This window comes from Coptis chinensis, chromosome 1 (assembly GCF_015680905.1).
Source record: "Coptis chinensis isolate HL-2020 chromosome 1, ASM1568090v1, whole genome shotgun sequence".
NCBI classification, from domain to species: Eukaryota; Viridiplantae; Streptophyta; class Magnoliopsida; order Ranunculales; family Ranunculaceae; genus Coptis; species Coptis chinensis.
Window position 1 is genome coordinate 1,817,950 of NC_141456.1, and position 17,371 is coordinate 1,835,320.

General features: G+C 36.4%; 4 protein-coding genes and 1 pseudogene across 5 annotated transcripts; 3 read left to right on the forward strand and 2 right to left on the reverse strand.

Moving 5' to 3' along the window:
• The first annotated feature begins 917 nt into the window (after positions 1-917).
• On the forward strand, positions 918-3,956 carry LOC147521176 (anthranilate synthase beta subunit 1, chloroplastic-like). Its single transcript, XM_086595153.1, is given in 9 exon segments — positions 918-1,032; positions 1,112-1,278; positions 2,172-2,193; positions 2,196-2,241; positions 2,396-2,433; positions 2,513-2,623; positions 2,801-2,900; positions 3,050-3,185; positions 3,746-3,956. Coding segments are annotated over 9 exon segments (795 nt in total). The 5' UTR covers positions 918-962; the 3' UTR covers positions 3,851-3,956.
• A 303-nt stretch (positions 3,957-4,259) lies between these two features.
• Positions 4,260-5,920, reverse strand: LOC147521177 (putative transmembrane ascorbate ferrireductase 3). Its single transcript, XM_086558692.1, has 4 exons — positions 5,668-5,920; positions 5,532-5,580; positions 5,041-5,240; positions 4,260-4,645 (listed from the first exon to the last, which is right to left on the reverse strand). Exons 1-4 carry the CDS (start codon positions 5,827-5,829, stop codon positions 4,391-4,393), a joined length of 666 nt encoding a protein of 221 aa, XP_086414818.1. The 5' UTR covers positions 5,830-5,920; the 3' UTR covers positions 4,260-4,390.
• Positions 5,921-8,106: 2,186 nt separating this feature from the next.
• On the forward strand, positions 8,107-9,558 carry LOC147521178 (putative oxidoreductase At4g09670; annotated as a pseudogene). The gene is made up of 2 exons (XR_015214863.1): positions 8,107-8,685; positions 8,871-9,558. The product of XR_015214863.1 is annotated as a putative oxidoreductase At4g09670 (transcript).
• A 1,275-nt stretch (positions 9,559-10,833) lies between these two features.
• On the reverse strand, positions 10,834-12,562 carry LOC147521179 (UV-B-induced protein At3g17800, chloroplastic-like). Its single transcript, XM_086595359.1, has 3 exons — positions 12,404-12,562; positions 12,030-12,322; positions 10,834-11,943 (listed from the first exon to the last, which is right to left on the reverse strand). Exons 1-3 carry the CDS (start codon positions 12,530-12,532, stop codon positions 11,109-11,111), a joined length of 1,257 nt encoding a protein of 418 aa, XP_086451485.1. The 5' UTR covers positions 12,533-12,562; the 3' UTR covers positions 10,834-11,108.
• Positions 12,563-14,741: 2,179 nt separating this feature from the next.
• LOC147521180 (uncharacterized) lies at positions 14,742-17,281 on the forward strand. Its single transcript, XM_086595463.1, is given in 9 exon segments — positions 14,742-14,898; positions 14,988-15,114; positions 15,183-15,258; positions 15,358-15,430; positions 15,532-15,627; positions 15,835-15,885; positions 16,007-16,342; positions 16,344-16,394; positions 16,868-17,281. Coding segments are annotated over 9 exon segments (1,224 nt in total). The 5' UTR covers positions 14,742-14,826; the 3' UTR covers positions 17,210-17,281.
• Positions 17,282-17,371: the final 90 nt, after the last annotated feature.

The window sequence follows — 17,371 nt, forward strand, 5'->3', positions numbered from 1 at the left end:
AGAACCTTCCATACCTAAAGAATATCGAAAAACTAAAATGTTAGCAAGTAAATATAAATGAAAAATTGAGTTATGTATGTGTAGTTAATGAACAATTCTAGCAAATTATTACATTCTAAATTTGTAATGCAACAAAGTATATCTGTTTTTTTCCGTATTATATGCGTATAAAAGACGAATTGTATGTTTGGCTTTTTTTGGCCGAATTTTTAAATGTATTATTATTCAAAATTTCAAAATTTTAACGAATAGTTTCCGTATCAAATTTTTGTCGTCCGCGAATTTACTAACTATGGTCGCAAAGTGGATAGCTAGTAAATTCGCAGATGACAAAAATTCGATACGGAAATTATTCGTTAAAATTTTGAAATTTTGAATAATAATACATTTAAAAATTCGCCAAAAAAGCCAAACAAACAATTCTTTTATCATATAATAAGGAAAAAACATATATATTTTGTTGCATTACAAGTTTAGAATGTAATAATTTGCCATAATTGCTCATTAACTACACATACATAATTCAATTTTTCATTTATATTTACTTGCTAACACTTTAGTTCTTCGATATTCTTTAGGTATGGAAGGTTATAACTTAAGTGAATTTTCAAAACCTTCCATTTTGAAGTTGCATCATACCTTTTATAATATGTTTTTTTCATTAAAAAAATACAGACCTTATTATTCGGCAATTATAAGTCTGGATCATAGAATTTGTGTATTAATCCCTATGTTTGAAACGTTCGCCTTATTATTCATACTATACGTAAAAATGTATAAAACGGGTATTAAACACAAATTTATTATCTATGTGTGCAACTTGATGTATTGGATAAATTCCGCATAAAAAATTCCAACTCAGTGAGTCGTGACCGAGTTGTTGAATTGGATCAGGTATATAAACCCCCCCTCCCAAAACAAAATCAAAAAAATCAGGACAAGGCTCGTTTTCTCTCTGTCAAATGGCTGCTGCTGCTTGTCTCACTCCAACAACTTCACTCACTACACCAAAAAACTTTCTCTCAACTCGAAGTAGGATTCAAAAACTTTCTCTCTTCATTTTCTTTGTGTGAATATTTTTCTGTAACAAAATGATTTTTTTTGTGTGTAGAAATTCGTTATGATTCGTTACCGATTCGTAATGCGGATCGTTTGACGGTGAAAGCTTCGTTGTTGAATGAAGTGGAGAATTCTAGGGTTTGTGTTAAAGCTAAGAAAGTTGAGAGTCCGATTGTGGTGATTGATAATTATGATAGTTTTACTTACAATCTTTGCCAGGTTTTCTTCTCTCGATTCTTTTTCAATATTATCATGTTTTGAATATGATTAAATATTACTTTTTTATTGATATAACTCTGTTTTCTTATGTGAAATCGATTTGCATAGAAAAGAGTGTTGTGCTCATTTTGACAGATGGAATTTCTGTTCACAGACGCGAATGCAAACAATGTTGTATGCCTTGTGGGAGAAATTTATAGAAATCTTCTGAATGCGCTATTTTGTACGCTGAAGCAATACGAGTCTGTTAGGGTTCAATAGACTATTGCCTATCAATCTGTATCTACAACATGTATGGGTACTGTGATTGAGTGATGTTTCCTATGCATGTGACCAGGCTGTTTCGTGTTATCACGGTTGGAATGCTTGCCATTTTCGGTCTCATTTTGTGGCAAGACTTGATGTGATTTATATAGATTAGTTGAAAAGTTACTTTTTTCATTTTCTTTTGTGATAGTATCTTATTTAAAACTGGAGATTTTGCTGTTCGATTTTGTGGATGATGTTTAGTTGGTTGGAAAGTTTAGGAATGACTCATACGATTGCACTATCTAATTGGCCAGTTGAGGTGGCGTATCAAATGGACGACCCTGAATCAAAATTTTCCATTGATGTGTGTACCATTTTTATGGGACTTCCAACTCAGTGGAGGAAGTATTAATTGGTCAAGCTGAAATTAAATTATAAAAATTGGAAAGGAAGATTTTGGACAAATGTAATCGTAGATAATAAGATTTTGTGTACTTTGATCTCTTATAAATCACTGGCTGCATTTTTCTTGCGCCTTGTTTACTTGTCGAGATTTTTGCTCAGTAAGGATTCTCATTTGGCTACTTATGCTTTGAGATGGAAAGAATTTTCTTTAATCACTCACCCCCTTTTTGGTCTTGAAGTACATGGGAGAGTTGGGTTGTAACCCGAAGTCTACCGGAATGATGACCTCACTGTAGAGGAACTAGCAAGGTAATTCTGCTCCTGTTAGTAATTTCATATCCATGCTGTTCTGGTGTTACATGTTGGGTCTTTACGCTTGTCTTATATCATATGATTGGTTCCAAAAGAAGTAATAAAAAGTTTGACTATTTATGTAACTAACATCAACGTGGTGCATGTATAGGAAAAATCCAAGAGGAATACTAATATCCCCAGGACCAGGTGCGAGACTTAAATCCTATGGAAGCATTTTTTACCTGGTATCTTCGAATAGTTTAGCTAACATTACATCCTTGTGTAGGTACTCCTCAGGACTCTGGAATATCATTGGAAACTGTTTTGAAACTTGGTCCTATTCTACCTGTATTTGGTGTTTGCATGGGATTACAATGCATCGGTGAGGCATTTGGAGGTGAGTTTCTTCTTCTTATCTATGTGTTAGTGTGGGTTTATCCTTTCCAGTTCACTTTTTCATCTTGTATCATTTTTTTTTGGGTGTGCGTGTGACCCCTAGGTTCTCAATTAGCTTAAGTATTTCTTTGGAAGCCTTACACTTTGTAAAAATGCCAAGTGTCTTTATGATCTGCAGGCAAGGTTGTCCGCTCTCCTTTTGGTGTCGTGCATGGAAAAAGTTCCCTGGTATATTATGACGAAAAGGGGGAAGACAGTTTGTTTTCTGGATTAACTAAGTACGATTCTATTTCCTTTCGGAATTTAACTTACTACTTTCATGGTTTCCATTATATAGTTGCACGCGCTCAACGTGTAATATTCTTATATATGTTATACATTTGCTTAATGATATTGTATCTTTGACTGCATTTTTATTGCATGGCAGCCCTTTCACTGCTGGTAGATATCATAGCCTTGTGATTGAGAAGGAAAGCTTCCCTAGTGATGTGCTTGAAGTTACAGCTTGGACAGATGATGGCTTGATAATGGCTGCTCGTCATAAGAAGTATAAGCATCTCCAGGTAAGTTTCTTCTACTGTGGATGCAATATTAGTGCATGTTATGATATCTGTAGGGACCAGAGGACCTTGTTGCAGAGTCGTGATTTTCTTTGATTAGTGTAGTTAGAAAACCTGTGATATTAAAAAATAAATAAAGAAGACGTCCAATATACATGTACTAAAGACCTGATTGTGAGTTTCGAAAGTGTCTTTCTAAGATAGATTGGGATCCCTCTTATTTCTTGTGTCATTAGGATTCAAGTTTTGATAATTTGGAGTGGTGAGCATCTAGAGGTTGAACTATATTCAGGATTGTGGTTGGAGAAATCCACTTGGCATGGTTTAGGCCTGCACTCGTACTTTGATTGTAAAATATGAGAAACACTAGAAGGATGATATAAGCATAATCACACGGCAAGGTTGCCTTGCACTTATATTTGGGCTTGAGCTTTCGTTACCGATTCCCATAGTTCCAATCTATAGCACACGACTTGTCTGCTTTTAACCGGTTTGTCTTCTTTGCTAGTCCTTGGCATGCTATCACTTATTAATTTAACTTTGTGGATAATACTTCAATGCAGGGGGTTCAGTTCCATCCAGAAAGCATTATAACTATTGAAGGAAAGACTATTGTTGGAAATTTTATAAAACTTGTAGAAAGATTTGTTGCTGAATCTGAGAAATAGGCATGTATATTATTGCCAAACAAGCTTAGAGAACTTCGTGTGTAACAAAACTTTATTAGTTAAATATGGAATAAAAATAAAGTAGATTCACATTGTTGTTGAAAAAGTAAAATGGTTTTATTCAATATGTTGTGAGAATGGCAGTGGATAATAAGTTCTTATTCAATATTTAGTTTGTTCATTGTCCTTTTATCCATCTTTATTGCTCCATATCCCAAGTGTATGGCACTATGGCCACAGAGATGATTCATGCTTGGATGACCTTCTCATCGTTAAAAAAAAAAACATATAAGGTACCCATTTAAAACAATTTTGTTTTTAGAATTATTTTCCCTTATTTTTGTGTTTTTCGGCTTTGCTTGGATCCTCATGTGTGCAATTTTATTATCCTAGATATGAGATTCTTTCGTCAAGTCACAATTAGGAAGCCCTTGTATAATAGAATCCATGAATAAATAAAACATTTTCTTTCACTCTTGTGTAAATTCTGAAATATCAAGATGGCTAACAAGAATAGGAAAAAGGATCGACACATTAGAATTAGAATGCAAGGGAGAGCGAGAGATCAACTGCAAGGCCAAATAAGAGAGTGAATAGTCCAGTGAAGTTCATCAAGCGAGATTCATTTCCATGCTGCAGTTGCATGAATGTGGCTTTCTGCATCAACCCAGTCAAGGCTGCGCATATAGACATATAGAGAAGGGCCCTTCCACTAAAGATGTGCCAAGGGAGCATCGTCTCTCTTGTTGCTACTGATGATTGGGGTAGCCAGAAGGTGAAGAACCCAAATAACCACTGCAAAGTATAACATGGGCTAGTGTTAATTTCTAGGTCACGCTATTCACGTATGGGTTTAAGTCAAAACTCCCTCTCACAGTTAGCTTCATATCCAGATTTTAGGTGTTGTTTAGTCGAAAAATAAATCATATTTTAGTTCACTCTTTTAGCTCCTCCATAACTGAAGCAAACTGCCGTACTGAGTGTTCTGCACCATAGGTTCTGGTTTAAATGGCCAAAACACGTACGTAACTCAGATATTTGGATGGCGATAGATCTTTCAATCAGGTGAGACAAGCATCCAAAACGAGTTGAGCTAAGCAATCCATTCTAAAGTATTGTATAGCTCGCATCTATCACGGTATCACTATCACCAAATAAATAGTTTTAGCTTCTTCATGTAAGGTTGTTACCTGCAAGCCAAAGAAGATGAAGGTACCCAAGCCTATCCAGGAATGCAAGCTATACATATCAGTTAATCCGACCTTGTCATGATACTTGAAGGCAGCATATATACCAACGATCCCTAGACTAATTGCAATAAGGTGCATCACCATGTGAAACAACTTCTGTATCTTCCTTTCTGCCGGGACCATTCTGTAGCCCATAATTGCTGTGCACAAAAATTACATCCTCAGCATAATTACAATAAATTTCACAGCTAAATGAACTAAGTCTGTATTCAATTATGCGTGCTAAGTAACGAGTTTTCAAAGTTGTAGAAGCTATAAGCTAAGTAGCTAAGAGCCTAACACAGACTAGTGAGCTGAGGCAAGTGCTGTTGTCACAGAAGTATTTACTAGTATTAAGGGAAAGACCGGAGGGACATTGAATAATCACTCAGTCACTCCTCAGTTACTTCTATGGCAATCTGAAAGTAATGTTCTGTCCATTGAGTCCATACCTTCTCCAGCCATAAATATAAACCCAAAGAGCATGAGAAATGGGTGTACCTGCATTACGCCAGAGTGTAGCTATGAACATGGATGTCTAATACTAAATAGAAGTTAGAGGAATTCAAAGCAGATTGAATTGCTTACATTGAAAACACGATCACTACTATCAGAATCCAAATCAATTCCTCCACGATAGTGCAACAACCATACAAACATCAGAATGATGGCCATTACACCAAAGAAGTGTGCAAGTACTGTGACACGAGAAGCCATTGGGCGAAAACGATGCCTCTCTGTTGTGTGCATGGCTTGGTCGTGGGAGGGAAGTTAGAGTGTTCTTGATGGAGCCAAATGAGAAATATTAAGGGTTGATCAGTGAAGGTGACAATGAGGTGGTTCTACTTCTTTATATGCTTTAGTTAAAGTTCGAATAATACAACAATGTTCTTCATGAAGTTTGCTTTACCTGTTGGGTTTGGTATTTTTTTTCCCTATGTATACTTAAAAACCTTGTTTTTCCTCCTTTTCTTTTCAAAAGGAAAGAGACGTTCAGGAGCAAGGAATCACAATTTGCCGACCATACGTAAGTTACTGCTTTAGATTATGTTCCAAATTATAAATACTAGAAATGAACTTCTACATACAACAAGTGCAGAAATTGGTCAAATCCATTGTGACACTTTTATTGGAAAAATACGAGTGTGAATCTATGCTTTGGTTATGAACCTGAAAATATATATTCAGTTTTCAAATTTCAAGCGAGTGGGACTTATACACAGGTGTTGAAAATAATAGGATGATGTGCTGTTATTAATAAGTGTAGATCATGAATTCATGATATAGCCAGTACCATTTAGTTTAAGACTTTCAAGTGACTAGTTGATTCTGGATAAATCACCTCGATCAAGCCTTTTCTTATACGAAAGAATTCCCCTACCAAAAGGAAGAAAGTGAAAATGCCAAAGTGAATTTGACGAGGAAGAATGACTAGAACTAGCGAAAGTGTAAGAAAGTCAGAAAGAGTAGATGATAAATTAGATGAACAACAAACAACAAATATAGTTAAATTGTTAGACAAGAAATAGCACACAGAGGGAAGACCAAGTGTACGAAATTCTAACTACTTCATCTTATTACATACTTCAAAACTTCAAAGCTCAAAATTCTAACTAACCAGTAACATTTTAGATTTTTTGGCCTTGCGAGACGGGGAATGTCTTTGTCATTAAGGTCTGCATGATATCATCCACTGCTGGTTCAGTAAGGTGAATTTACGGTCAGCACTCACCACTCACCAGTCAAGTCTTACTAAGAGCATTCCCAATGCAAGTCACTATGAAGAGAAATTGAGAGTTTTCACCTTTGTGGACCAGAAAATACTTGCCCAATGCAAAGGTGACAATAACGGTGACTTGTAACTAAGTCACAACGAGTCAACGAGGGTATCGGTTGCTACCGAGATTGTCACTAAGTTGTGAATTTCGGACGGAACATTTTATTCCGTGTGTTTTTATATTTTTCGGTGTTTTTTTTTTTTTTTTCGGACCGGAACCCGCGTGTATTTTCAACTTTTTTGGTTTTTTTTCTTTTCGGTCGGGATGTTTCATTCCGTCCGGTTTTTTCAATTTTTACATTCGGATGGAATCAAACATTCCGGCCCAAGGTTTAAAGTCACCTTTGAATTGGGTAACATTTTCTCATTTTTCACCACAAAGGTAGCAAAAAGAAGAAATAGTCTTAGAGCATTTGCAATGCAGGTGATAGTTTTCCCCCTCTCGCCGCCACCTCATCACTTTTCACCCCATTTTCACCAACCCGGTGAAAAACAAGGTGAATTTGTCGCAAGTAATGCAAAGGTGATAAAAATATCTCGGGACGGGATGTTGGATTCGATCCCGGACATAAAAATCGAAAAAAAACATCTCGGACGGAATGAAACATCCCGTCTGAAATTAAAAACCGAAAAAGTCGAAAAATCATGCGAGGCGGAATCTAACATCCCGTCCGGGAAAAAACCCATTTTTAAAAAAACACGAGACGGAATCCAACATCCCGTCCGAAGTTAACAAGTCGATGATAAACTTCGGTGGAAGGTTTCACCTTATTTTGAACTTCGGGAAAACTATCACCGAAGTTTATCACCCAAAGATTGCACAAAGCACTTTTGGAGGAAAGTAGGTGATAGTTATCACTTCCCCTTCTATCACCTGCATTGCAAATGCTCTTAGGTGGAGTTGAAAAAATGACTTGCATTGGAAATGCTATAATAGAGTGCAAAATTTTAGTATTGTTGTACACGGATTTCATAATGCATTAATGCTTTTGAAAATTAATAACTACAGAGCAGAAAAGGCAAAAGGAGCGAACATTCTCCTAATCATACTACCAAAATGCTGCAATATACTGAAATATGAGCACTTTGCCTACCCGTAGAGCTCAAGTTTTTTTTTTTTCTCGCTAAACGTAGAGCTCAAGTTAAGAAATTAGGTCTTGTCATCCAGTGATAATTTGTGATGGAGAGGAAGTGTGGTGGACCAAGTGACCAATTATACAAGCAGATAAATGTGGTAGTTCATGAAAACGGCCAAAACTAGCCCACGTATCAGCATTCCATCCAGGTCAAACATTTTTCATTAGCACAATCCAACCTTCTCCAGAAGAGTGCTTTATTTTTTGCTTCTCTCTATATTTAAAAGAAGCATGACTGAAAACTCGATCAAATTCGGCATACTGGGATGTGCCCAGATAGCCAGGAAGGTATCTAGAGCCATCCATCTCTCACCCAACTCAACCCTTTATGCTATTGGTAGCCGTTCGATCGAGAAAGCGAATAAATTCGCAGCAGACAATGGTTTTCCAGAAACCGTTAAGATATATGGCAGTTATAATGAAGTTCTTAACGACCCAGATGTGGATGCTGTGTACATGCCACTCCCAACAACCTTGCACGTCCACTGGGGGGTCTTGGCAGCTGAGAAGAAAAAGCATTTGCTCTTGGAGAAACCAACGGCTCTAAGTGTGGCTGATCTTGATCTGATATTGGAGGCATGTAGAGCTAATGGTGTACAGTTCATGGATGGAAGTATGTGGTTGCATCATCCGAGGACGGCTAAGATGAAGGACATGCTTCGAGATACACAACTCTTTGGACAGCTCAATTCGGTAAGTATAAATTTGATCAAGGAAAATTTTATTGCCCATCGTGGATGATTATGACTTTAGTGGCGATTACATAAAAGTCATAGTTGCATCCGCTTGTAAAACACCTGTCAATCCTTCGCTGAAATTTACAAGCAATTGCGCAATAGATTACCCATGTATGATCCTTTATTCCAAATCTTATACAGATCCACAGCACATCCACATTTTCAGAGACTGAAGAATTTTTGACGACAACATACGAGTAAAGCCAGACTTAGATTCCCTTGGTGCACTTGGAGATGTCGGGTGGTACTGCATTGGAGCCATTTTATGGGCAACAGACTACAAACTACCTAAAACCGTGTGTACACTACCAAAACTCACCTGCAACCAACAAGGTGTTATCTTAGCATGTGGCGCCTCTTTTGATTGGGGTGAAGATGGCAAAGCTGCGACATTCTACTGTTCTTTTCTTTCAAATGTGTCTATGGACCTTGTGCTTTATGGTACCAATGGATCCATTCATCTTGAAGACTTCACCATACCTTATGAAGAGAGTTCAGCTTCGTGTGATTTATCATCGGGTGCAAATTTTGCAGAACTCCAGGTAGGGTGGACTGTGAAACCCGTGAAGGTTCAAGTTGCTTCAGAATTACCTCAAGAGGCTTTGATGGTTCAAGAGTTTGCTAGGTTGGTTGAGAATATTAAGAAGAATGGGAAATCACCAGATGGCAAATGGCCAGAGATCAGTAGAAAAACACAGCTAGTTTTAGATGCTGTTGGCAAATCCATAGAACTTGGCTGTAAGCCTGTTGACATATGAGTGTATGAATAAAACATCAAGGTTGTGTCTATTTGCCTGAAATGCTGAGAAGCAAATATGTTCCCCAAGTCTATTTTCTTTCTTGTCAGGTACTGATTAAAAACGTCAGAAAAGAGCTTCATGAAAATGAATTAAGAAAATACTTTAATAGGACCAACAATTGAATACAAGATACGAAATAAACCATGAAAGTAGAGTGCATTTGGATTGTAAAAAATGTTGGGTTAACGAACATTACCCCTAACTAGATGGGAAATTAGGCACGGTCAACCTAAGTTGACTTTTATTTTGTGTGTACTTAGGGGAAGCCCTAATTTCGCCATTTAGTAAGGAGAAAATCCTAATTGGCTCATCTAGTGGGGTAATACTAGTTAACCCAAAAATGTTTGGACAAACAGATCACAAATTTCGGTACTCATGAGGAATGGTGAAGGAACCAACATTGAGTGTTAAAGGTAGGATGTTGCATGCTCCAGTGGAAAGGGAATAAGGCCCTCTATATTCTCAAAAATCCGGATTGGGAGACATCGTTGTAAATAACAAAGAATAAATAAAAACGTATAAGGTTTCTATGACTCTATGAGCTCATAAAAATTTGAAGTCACTTTGTGCACCAGAACTCCAGAAGCAATACATGAAGTGAAGTGATGAACTGAAAATTCAACATTTGATCTGAAATGCCAACTTTAATTTATTTGTCTGAACCGCAACGTTTAACACACTCATTTCTGTTTTTTCCCTACTAGCTCTGTAAATGGGACGAAAATGAGTAGATATGAAGCTATAAGCCTATAAGTCTATTACCGTTAAAAATAATTAAAATATCTAATCTAAATATCTAATCTAACTCCTATAAAGAAAACGAGGGCTTCAACAGTAAATTCATCACGCTTTTTTTTTTTTTCCGATTTTACCCCTTGCCAAACACGAATATTATAGTTCATGCCATTTTTTGTTTTATTTTTTTTATTGTCTTTTTACCGGAGTAAAATTGTAGTTTTACGTCCATAAATTAATGAAAAATAAAATAAAATCAGGGATTGTTATCGTGGCGGAGACACGTACAAAAAGGCTAGTATATGTAAAAGAATAACCTGACTGATGAGTCATGAGTCATGAGTGACTATTTTCGGCATACAAACCCGTATCCAATGCAATTGTTTTTTGACCAAGTCATATAACTGAAGCTTTCATACATACCCCCAACTAAATTCAATATAAAAGTTGGTAGACTGGACTCGTTCCATGGATTATCATAGACTAGAATGGAGTATATTCAAACATAAGGCTGTAATGCTTAATGACCAGAGGTTCAGTAAACCCCAAAGCATTAGACTGCAGAGATATTTTCTTTACAAAATAGTCACTCATAATTGAAACAAGAGAAGCGTAACATCAAGTATCTTAGTACTGCACAAAAGCAATAAGTACGAATTACATACTATGACTACTAAAATACTTGAAATCTAATTAGAGGACGACCTGACAACAAGGTGCAGATCAATCCACAGCTACCTGCACTTTAGTACTCAGTATTCACATGTAATCACTACAGGATTTCATGCCGAAGTCAGTTTTGCCGTACTTTTTCACAAGGACTTTCGCATTCCTTTGGCATGAATTAATTTGTCACGAAGTGATACCTCGAGTCCACATGGCTCTCTACATCCCACAGAAAAGAACCAAATGTCACAGCCTCTAAAACAAGCCTTTTCAAACCCCCAAAGCTAATCTTAATGAGTTCATCTTTCGCAGAATCAATAGTTCCCTGAGGTGTAATAACAATCTCAGGCCTCCCAAAGAGTGCTTCTGTGTGCTTCTCAATGATACTAACAGCCTCCTTTGATCTTATTGTTGCATACTTCTGCAGTGTCTCTGAATCGAATGACATAACATAGGTCCGCAACTTAGATGATTTTATACCAGCCCCAAACCCACCAGGGGCAAATCCACCAACCCAGGAAGAAACCTCAGGATGCGGTTTACTTTGCTCAGCATTACGCAAGCTCTCAGTGTCTCGACTCATCTCCTCAGACACGGATTGCACAATATCATTGTCTTCATCGTCAGAGCCAAACGGAAGCACTTTCATGGACTTCTCAAGTTGGAACCTCTGATCAACCCGCTTCAAAAAATACCCATACATAACAGAAGCAGCATAAACTTGCCCAACTCTAAGTTTACTAATCTGTGCAACCGAAGTCGAATCCCCTAATCGTGTTCCTAATATAAGAGCAAGGTGATTCTTAATCATTTCAAATGCTTCTTGAGAATGAAGCTCTTCAAGCTTCTCCTCCTCATTCGTCCAAGTATCTACTTTACCCGACAGATGAGACGATGGGGCAATTGATGGTATCAACGAAACATCAGCATCCATAAACTTTTGCACAACTAATGCATACAATATCTCTTCTAACGCCTTCTTCCTCTCATTTGCCTTAACCTCAACAATTCTCCTAAAGTTTTCACAATAATAACAACTTTCAGTAAACCCCAACTACTCTATCAATTCAACTATTGCAAATTTAAAAGTAAAACTAACCTGTACAAAACGAGGCCCGTGCCAGCGGGAGAGGGCTCTTCTTTGGGTGTAACTTTCTCGGCATCACGATCAGTTTGTAGCTGTTCAAGCTGTTGATCAACAGCAGCAGGAACAAGATGGGGATGACTTTTCAATATCTGAGATAAAAACTGTCCAATGGGAGACTCTAATTGAAGAGGCACAATTGGCGAATCAGCCGAAGCTGATGAAGCTCTAACAACAAAGCTTCTTCTACCTCCAAATGCAAATCTCCTCTGCCCATTCTTCGGGCCCTTAATCGAACCACAATATTGCTGTCCATCCATTAAAATAACAAACTCAATACCAATAAATCTCAAGTAAACAATAATAATAATAGTAATTAAACTACTTACCTTCATTAATCCATTAGAAAGATTGGTTCTTGAGCCAAAAGAAACAGAATCTGTTCGATTAGCTGTTGAAAAAATTGGAGGTTTTAAGACACAGGAAGATGAAGATTGAAGAAATGTTGCTGCTTCCATCTTCTTCTGAGAAACAGCCAATACAAAAACAATCTTATTTATGAGTTTTGAGAGCTATACAAACTACAAAGTCGTTGACACGAGTGAAGGGAGTTGGTGATAAACTCGGTTATTTATAGGAGTTTCGAATTAGCCCTGATTTCTGTTCTTTATTTACGTGGTTGCCATTCATTGTTGTGTTAATGGGTATGGGTTAGTTTGGTAAATTGGAAATTGGAGATTCTTGTTTTTGAATAAAAGGACAAATGAGATTCATCTTCAAGAGATCTCTAGTAGTGCAAAATTTGGTTTTGTGGATTATAGGTACACCACGGATATATGATATGAGGAATCTATGGTTCATACGATTACATTTGTCATAATATCGAAACACATTAATACATGTAATTTGGTACTTATAAGTGACAACCATTAGTTTTTGGCCAAGGAAAAATTAAAATTGAAATGTGATTGGTCTTAGTATCTACCATTCAAATTTATTTATTTTATTTTCGAACGGATTTTTAGAATTCATAATGAAAACTCGAAAAATGTAATATTATGGTGTGTTTGATTTCAGAGGTAACTTTCATTGTTGTATTCCTTCTCAATAGACTAAAGTGTTTTTTTTAAGGTACAAATATAACAAATTTTTTGGAGTTGTGTGGTAGTGGAAATGAATTAAAACCATATTGAAGTAGTGAGTAGTGACCACTAATAACTTTGACTAAAAAAAAGTAGACGGCAGGGTCTCTTTGACTAGTTAACCTGTGATGGAAAACTTAAGGAGCAAGAAAACGTAGAAGCACACCATAGTCACTGTTCTAAAAATCGATCAAGGCGAATCAGTCTAAGCGGCCGCTTAGGCGGTCTCTAGGTGTTAGGCAGTACCCAACCGACTTACCTAGGCCCAAGTCATTTAAAAAATCGGTGGACTGACTATGCAAGTTTAGACGGACCGATTAGACGGGTCTCGACGGCCTCTAGGCGATCCAAATCATTTTTTTTTCCTTTTTGAATGATTAAATGTCGAAAAAAATTAAAATCATGTGTAGAAGTTTAAGATTTGAATAAGTTTAAAAAACTAAAGTCTAATATAAATTACATTATAACAAAATATGTGTTTTTATATGAAACCGATATTCTTCAACTATTACGCATTTTTGTAATAAGTATATTTGTTTGTGTTTATTTTTTGAGTTATGGTAAATGATTTTCTTCATTTCTTGTAGTATAAGTGTGTATTACTATATATATTAGGAAAAAAAACCGCCTAGCACCTAGCCCGTCTAGACATTAGAAGGCCTAAGTGCTAGGCACTCTCCCACCACCCGACTACCGCCTAGCGTTTTAAAAAACGCAAAAAATTGGGTATAGGTACACATACCCAAAAATTTTAAGTTTAGAGGAAATAACAAACTTTTTTTTTGTTTTTCCTCCATAAAAACTGAAATTTGACATCTGTCTCAAATTTCAAACTGACTTTTACAATTTTGACATCTTTTATTAGTCCCAACTAAATAAGCAAACTACTAACAAAAAAAAACTACGAACTAAATCAGTTACCAAAAGAGTAGTGGGTTAATCAAAATAACTAAAATTCATTTGAAATCTATAAAATTCTAATTAAAAGTGAGATGAATTTCTGGAGAGACCAAAATAATGTGGAAAACATCAACTTCAAAAATGGAAAAAATGTACGTTGATTACAACTAATTTCAATACAGCTTTAACAATTTAAAATCCATCTTTGATAATTTTGAATAGCATGTTTAAGTTTTGTTTGATGTAATTCAAATTGTGAAATTGTGAAAGGACAAATGGATTTTTTTTATAAGACAATTGTATTATTTGATTGAAAGACATCTTGGAGCAATACACACGCACCATTGCGATGAGTGGCCTCGATTGACACACACACCTACTGACCGAAAGCACATTAGATTTTAGTATTATTTATTTGTAGAAAAAATTGGTAGTTACAAATGAAAAGGTAAAAAAGAGAAATAAAAAAATTTAAAAACAGTTAATACACCTAAAAAGTGACGTGTTGCTAAAATTGGAGTAGAATCAAAATATAATATTGGTCTTTCTCTAGACAAAAAGCACACTAAACTGACTAAAGAAAGTGTCTAGAGCCCAATTTATAGTTTTTAAAACACTGACCATACTGCAAGATATGCACATCAACTTTCTGGTGGCGTAATTGGGCCGGATCGAGTGTTAGGCCCAGATCCGTGTTTCCTAATTAGCCTATATGTAAGTCCATATAATAGGCCCAACCAATTTGCAAGAGAAGAGAAAACAGGGGGGAGATGGCAGCAGGGTGGGAGAATCCTCATCCCCGTCTTATTATCCATGACTTCATTTCCCTCGATCTCTGCAAGGTAATAATAATTACTCTCTATAATCTCAGTTTCATTTCTATGTAATAAAGTGTTAAACTTTAATATTTAACAAGTATGAGTATGATCAGGAGTTAGAGTTCATACATAAGAGCTGCAGCACAATTGGTTACAGGCCCAATGTTTTTTCCACCACTCTCTCTCATCTCATTGCCACCAACTGCGGCCATCTTGTATTGCCCTTCGTCTCAATCAGAGGTATGCTCTCTTTTTTACTTCTTTAGTTTAAAATCAATCAGTTCTACTGCTTATGAAATGTCATGCAGAGAGGCTGAAAGACAAAATGGAGGAATTTTTCGGGTGTGAATTTGAGCTTTTTGTCGAATTTACAGGATTGATCAGGTTTCATTCTTATTCAACTTTTATGTCTTTTCTGTGCATTTATACTCATTCTAATAAATATGGTTTTGAGTTGTATATATTCTTTTTGTTGCAAGTCAGCTGGACTAAGGGATCTAGTATTGGTTGGCACAGTGATGATAATAGGTCCTACCTTAAACAACGTCATTTTGCGGTGTGTATATTACTTGTTCTGTGTGCAGTGATGTATATAAATTTGCGGTGTTATTATATTGCGGGTGAGTGCTAACACAATCTTTGTGAAATGTGAATAAGGCAGTCTGCTATTTGAATAGTCATGCCAAGGATTTTGAAGGTGGACTCTTCCACTTCCAAGATGGGGAGCCTGAAACTATTGTTCCTATGATTGGAGTAAGTGCAAAACACAACAAATGCAACAATTGTGTTTGCAATTAGAATGCATTGTAAGCTGTGTTGTTTATTGTGTTATGATACATACATATAAGATATTGTTCAAATGCTCATGGCTGGAAATTATCAAAACTTTTGTTATTGTTACAAAATTTGTTCTTTATTTGAAAAAAAAACGTGTTGATTCACTTTCATTTGTATTCTCAGGATGTTCTAATGTATACAGCTGATAGTCGGAATATCCATTCTGTAGATGAGGTAAACTCATTACATGCATTTAGAGTACACATCACCTTGTTAAAGTGTAACTATCAAATTGATAATGCAGAGCTAGTAGCTTGCATGCTTCCTGACTTCTTACTCCCTTATCATAAAACAGATAACTGATGGTGAAAGAATTACATTAACATTATGGTTCACCCGTGAGAGTTCGTATGACGAGGATGCCAAACTTATATCTCTTTTCTCCCAAAGACTCTCAAGTGGCCTAGATGAGGATCCTGTTTCGTACCTGCCTTTCCCAGCCTCCAGCAACATGTACTGGTTTTCTTCAGAACAAGCTCCCTCTTGTCACTCAGGCTTTGATATACGCTGGGCTCGAATACACATTCTTGGCTATAATTTTTGTTTCTTTGATGATGAGATTTCAAATCTTACGTCAGATTCATCATATGATCTCTCAGAGCTATTGATGAAGCCATTATGGTTAGCTAGGGGAAGGCTAAACATTCACGAAAGAGTTTGTCAACAGTTTGCATGCTCTGCAGGTACTTTGTCCTAGCCTCTTACCATTGTTTTCACGTTTCTAGGGAAATAGATAAGTTTTATTATTACCAAATAGATATGTACCTAATGTAAGATAAATTCGCATGTTGACTTGGAATATAGTGTAGTCATCTCTAGAACTAGACATACACCTTTTTTATGTGTAGATTACATTTCTATTTCATTGGATCGTGGCTGTAAAATCCTATTTAAGAAGGAAAATAAACTTTTTTGGATAAACATTGCTTGTTGTGTGAAGCTTATAATTTGTGTTGACTGAAATAGCAGGAAGGAGAAAAGGTGACATCCCTTGTTTTTTAGAATCTTTATAGATCTATCTTGGTTCGGTAGTCATGTAAGTGTTGTACTTGTATGCTCCCAAGCCCAAACAGTAGATGATAGTCTGTGGAATTACTGAGTCTTCAAATTTTTGTAATGGCCACTGAAGTTTTTTGTTTGGCTTTCAATTGAACAGGTGGTACAGTTTTACAGCTGGAAAGGCTTTGAGCTACATGCAGTCAGCATCAGGGCAAACAATGTAAATGTCTCACAATTAGTCAGATCACATACAAAGAAATGTAACAGATTGAAATCAATGACTCTGGGTGATCATGAACTTGCAGAAGTGGTATTCCACTCTGTATCCTGCAATGAGTACATACACAGTTCCTTTGATTGGGATGACTTCAATGTTGCAGTTGTTGCTTGGGAAGATTACACTCATCAGTTGCGTAGGGAACTGCTTGCAGGCTTGCCATACTGGAGAGATCGCCAATCAATTTTTTTTTTTTCTGCTGGGAACGAAGAAGGTACTTGATTACAATATTTCATGTAAATGTAAGTCTTGAAGATATCAATGAACTCCATTGCTATTATTTTTTTTCTGGCATTCCCTTCTTTTTTGAGATTACTTGTAAGTGCATCTACCTGTCAATTAAACTCTAATGGGCAGGAGGATGAAATTGCAGTAATATTAGTT

Excerpts from the sequence above, each read along its gene's own strand:
- LOC147521177 (XM_086558692.1), bottom strand. The coding sequence starts at position 5,829 with ATGCACACAACAGAGAGGCATCGTTTTCGCCCAATGGCTTCTCGTGTC. Across the intron at positions 5,581-5,667 it reads GTAGTGATCGTGTTTTCAAT|GTACACCCATTTCTCATGCT; the intron begins GTAAGCAATTCA and ends GGCGTAATGCAG. Across the intron at positions 5,241-5,531 it reads TATATTTATGGCTGGAGAAG|CAATTATGGGCTACAGAATG; the intron begins GTATGGACTCAA and ends TTTTGTGCACAG.
- LOC147521179 (XM_086595359.1), bottom strand. The coding sequence starts at position 12,532 with ATGGAAGCAGCAACATTTCTTCAATCTTCATCTTCCTGTGTCTTAAAA. Across the intron at positions 12,323-12,403 it reads TTTCTAATGGATTAATGAAG|CAATATTGTGGTTCGATTAA; the intron begins GTAAGTAGTTTA and ends ATGGATGGACAG. Across the intron at positions 11,944-12,029 it reads ACGGGCCTCGTTTTGTACAG|GAGAATTGTTGAGGTTAAGG; the intron begins GTTAGTTTTACT and ends TGAAAACTTTAG.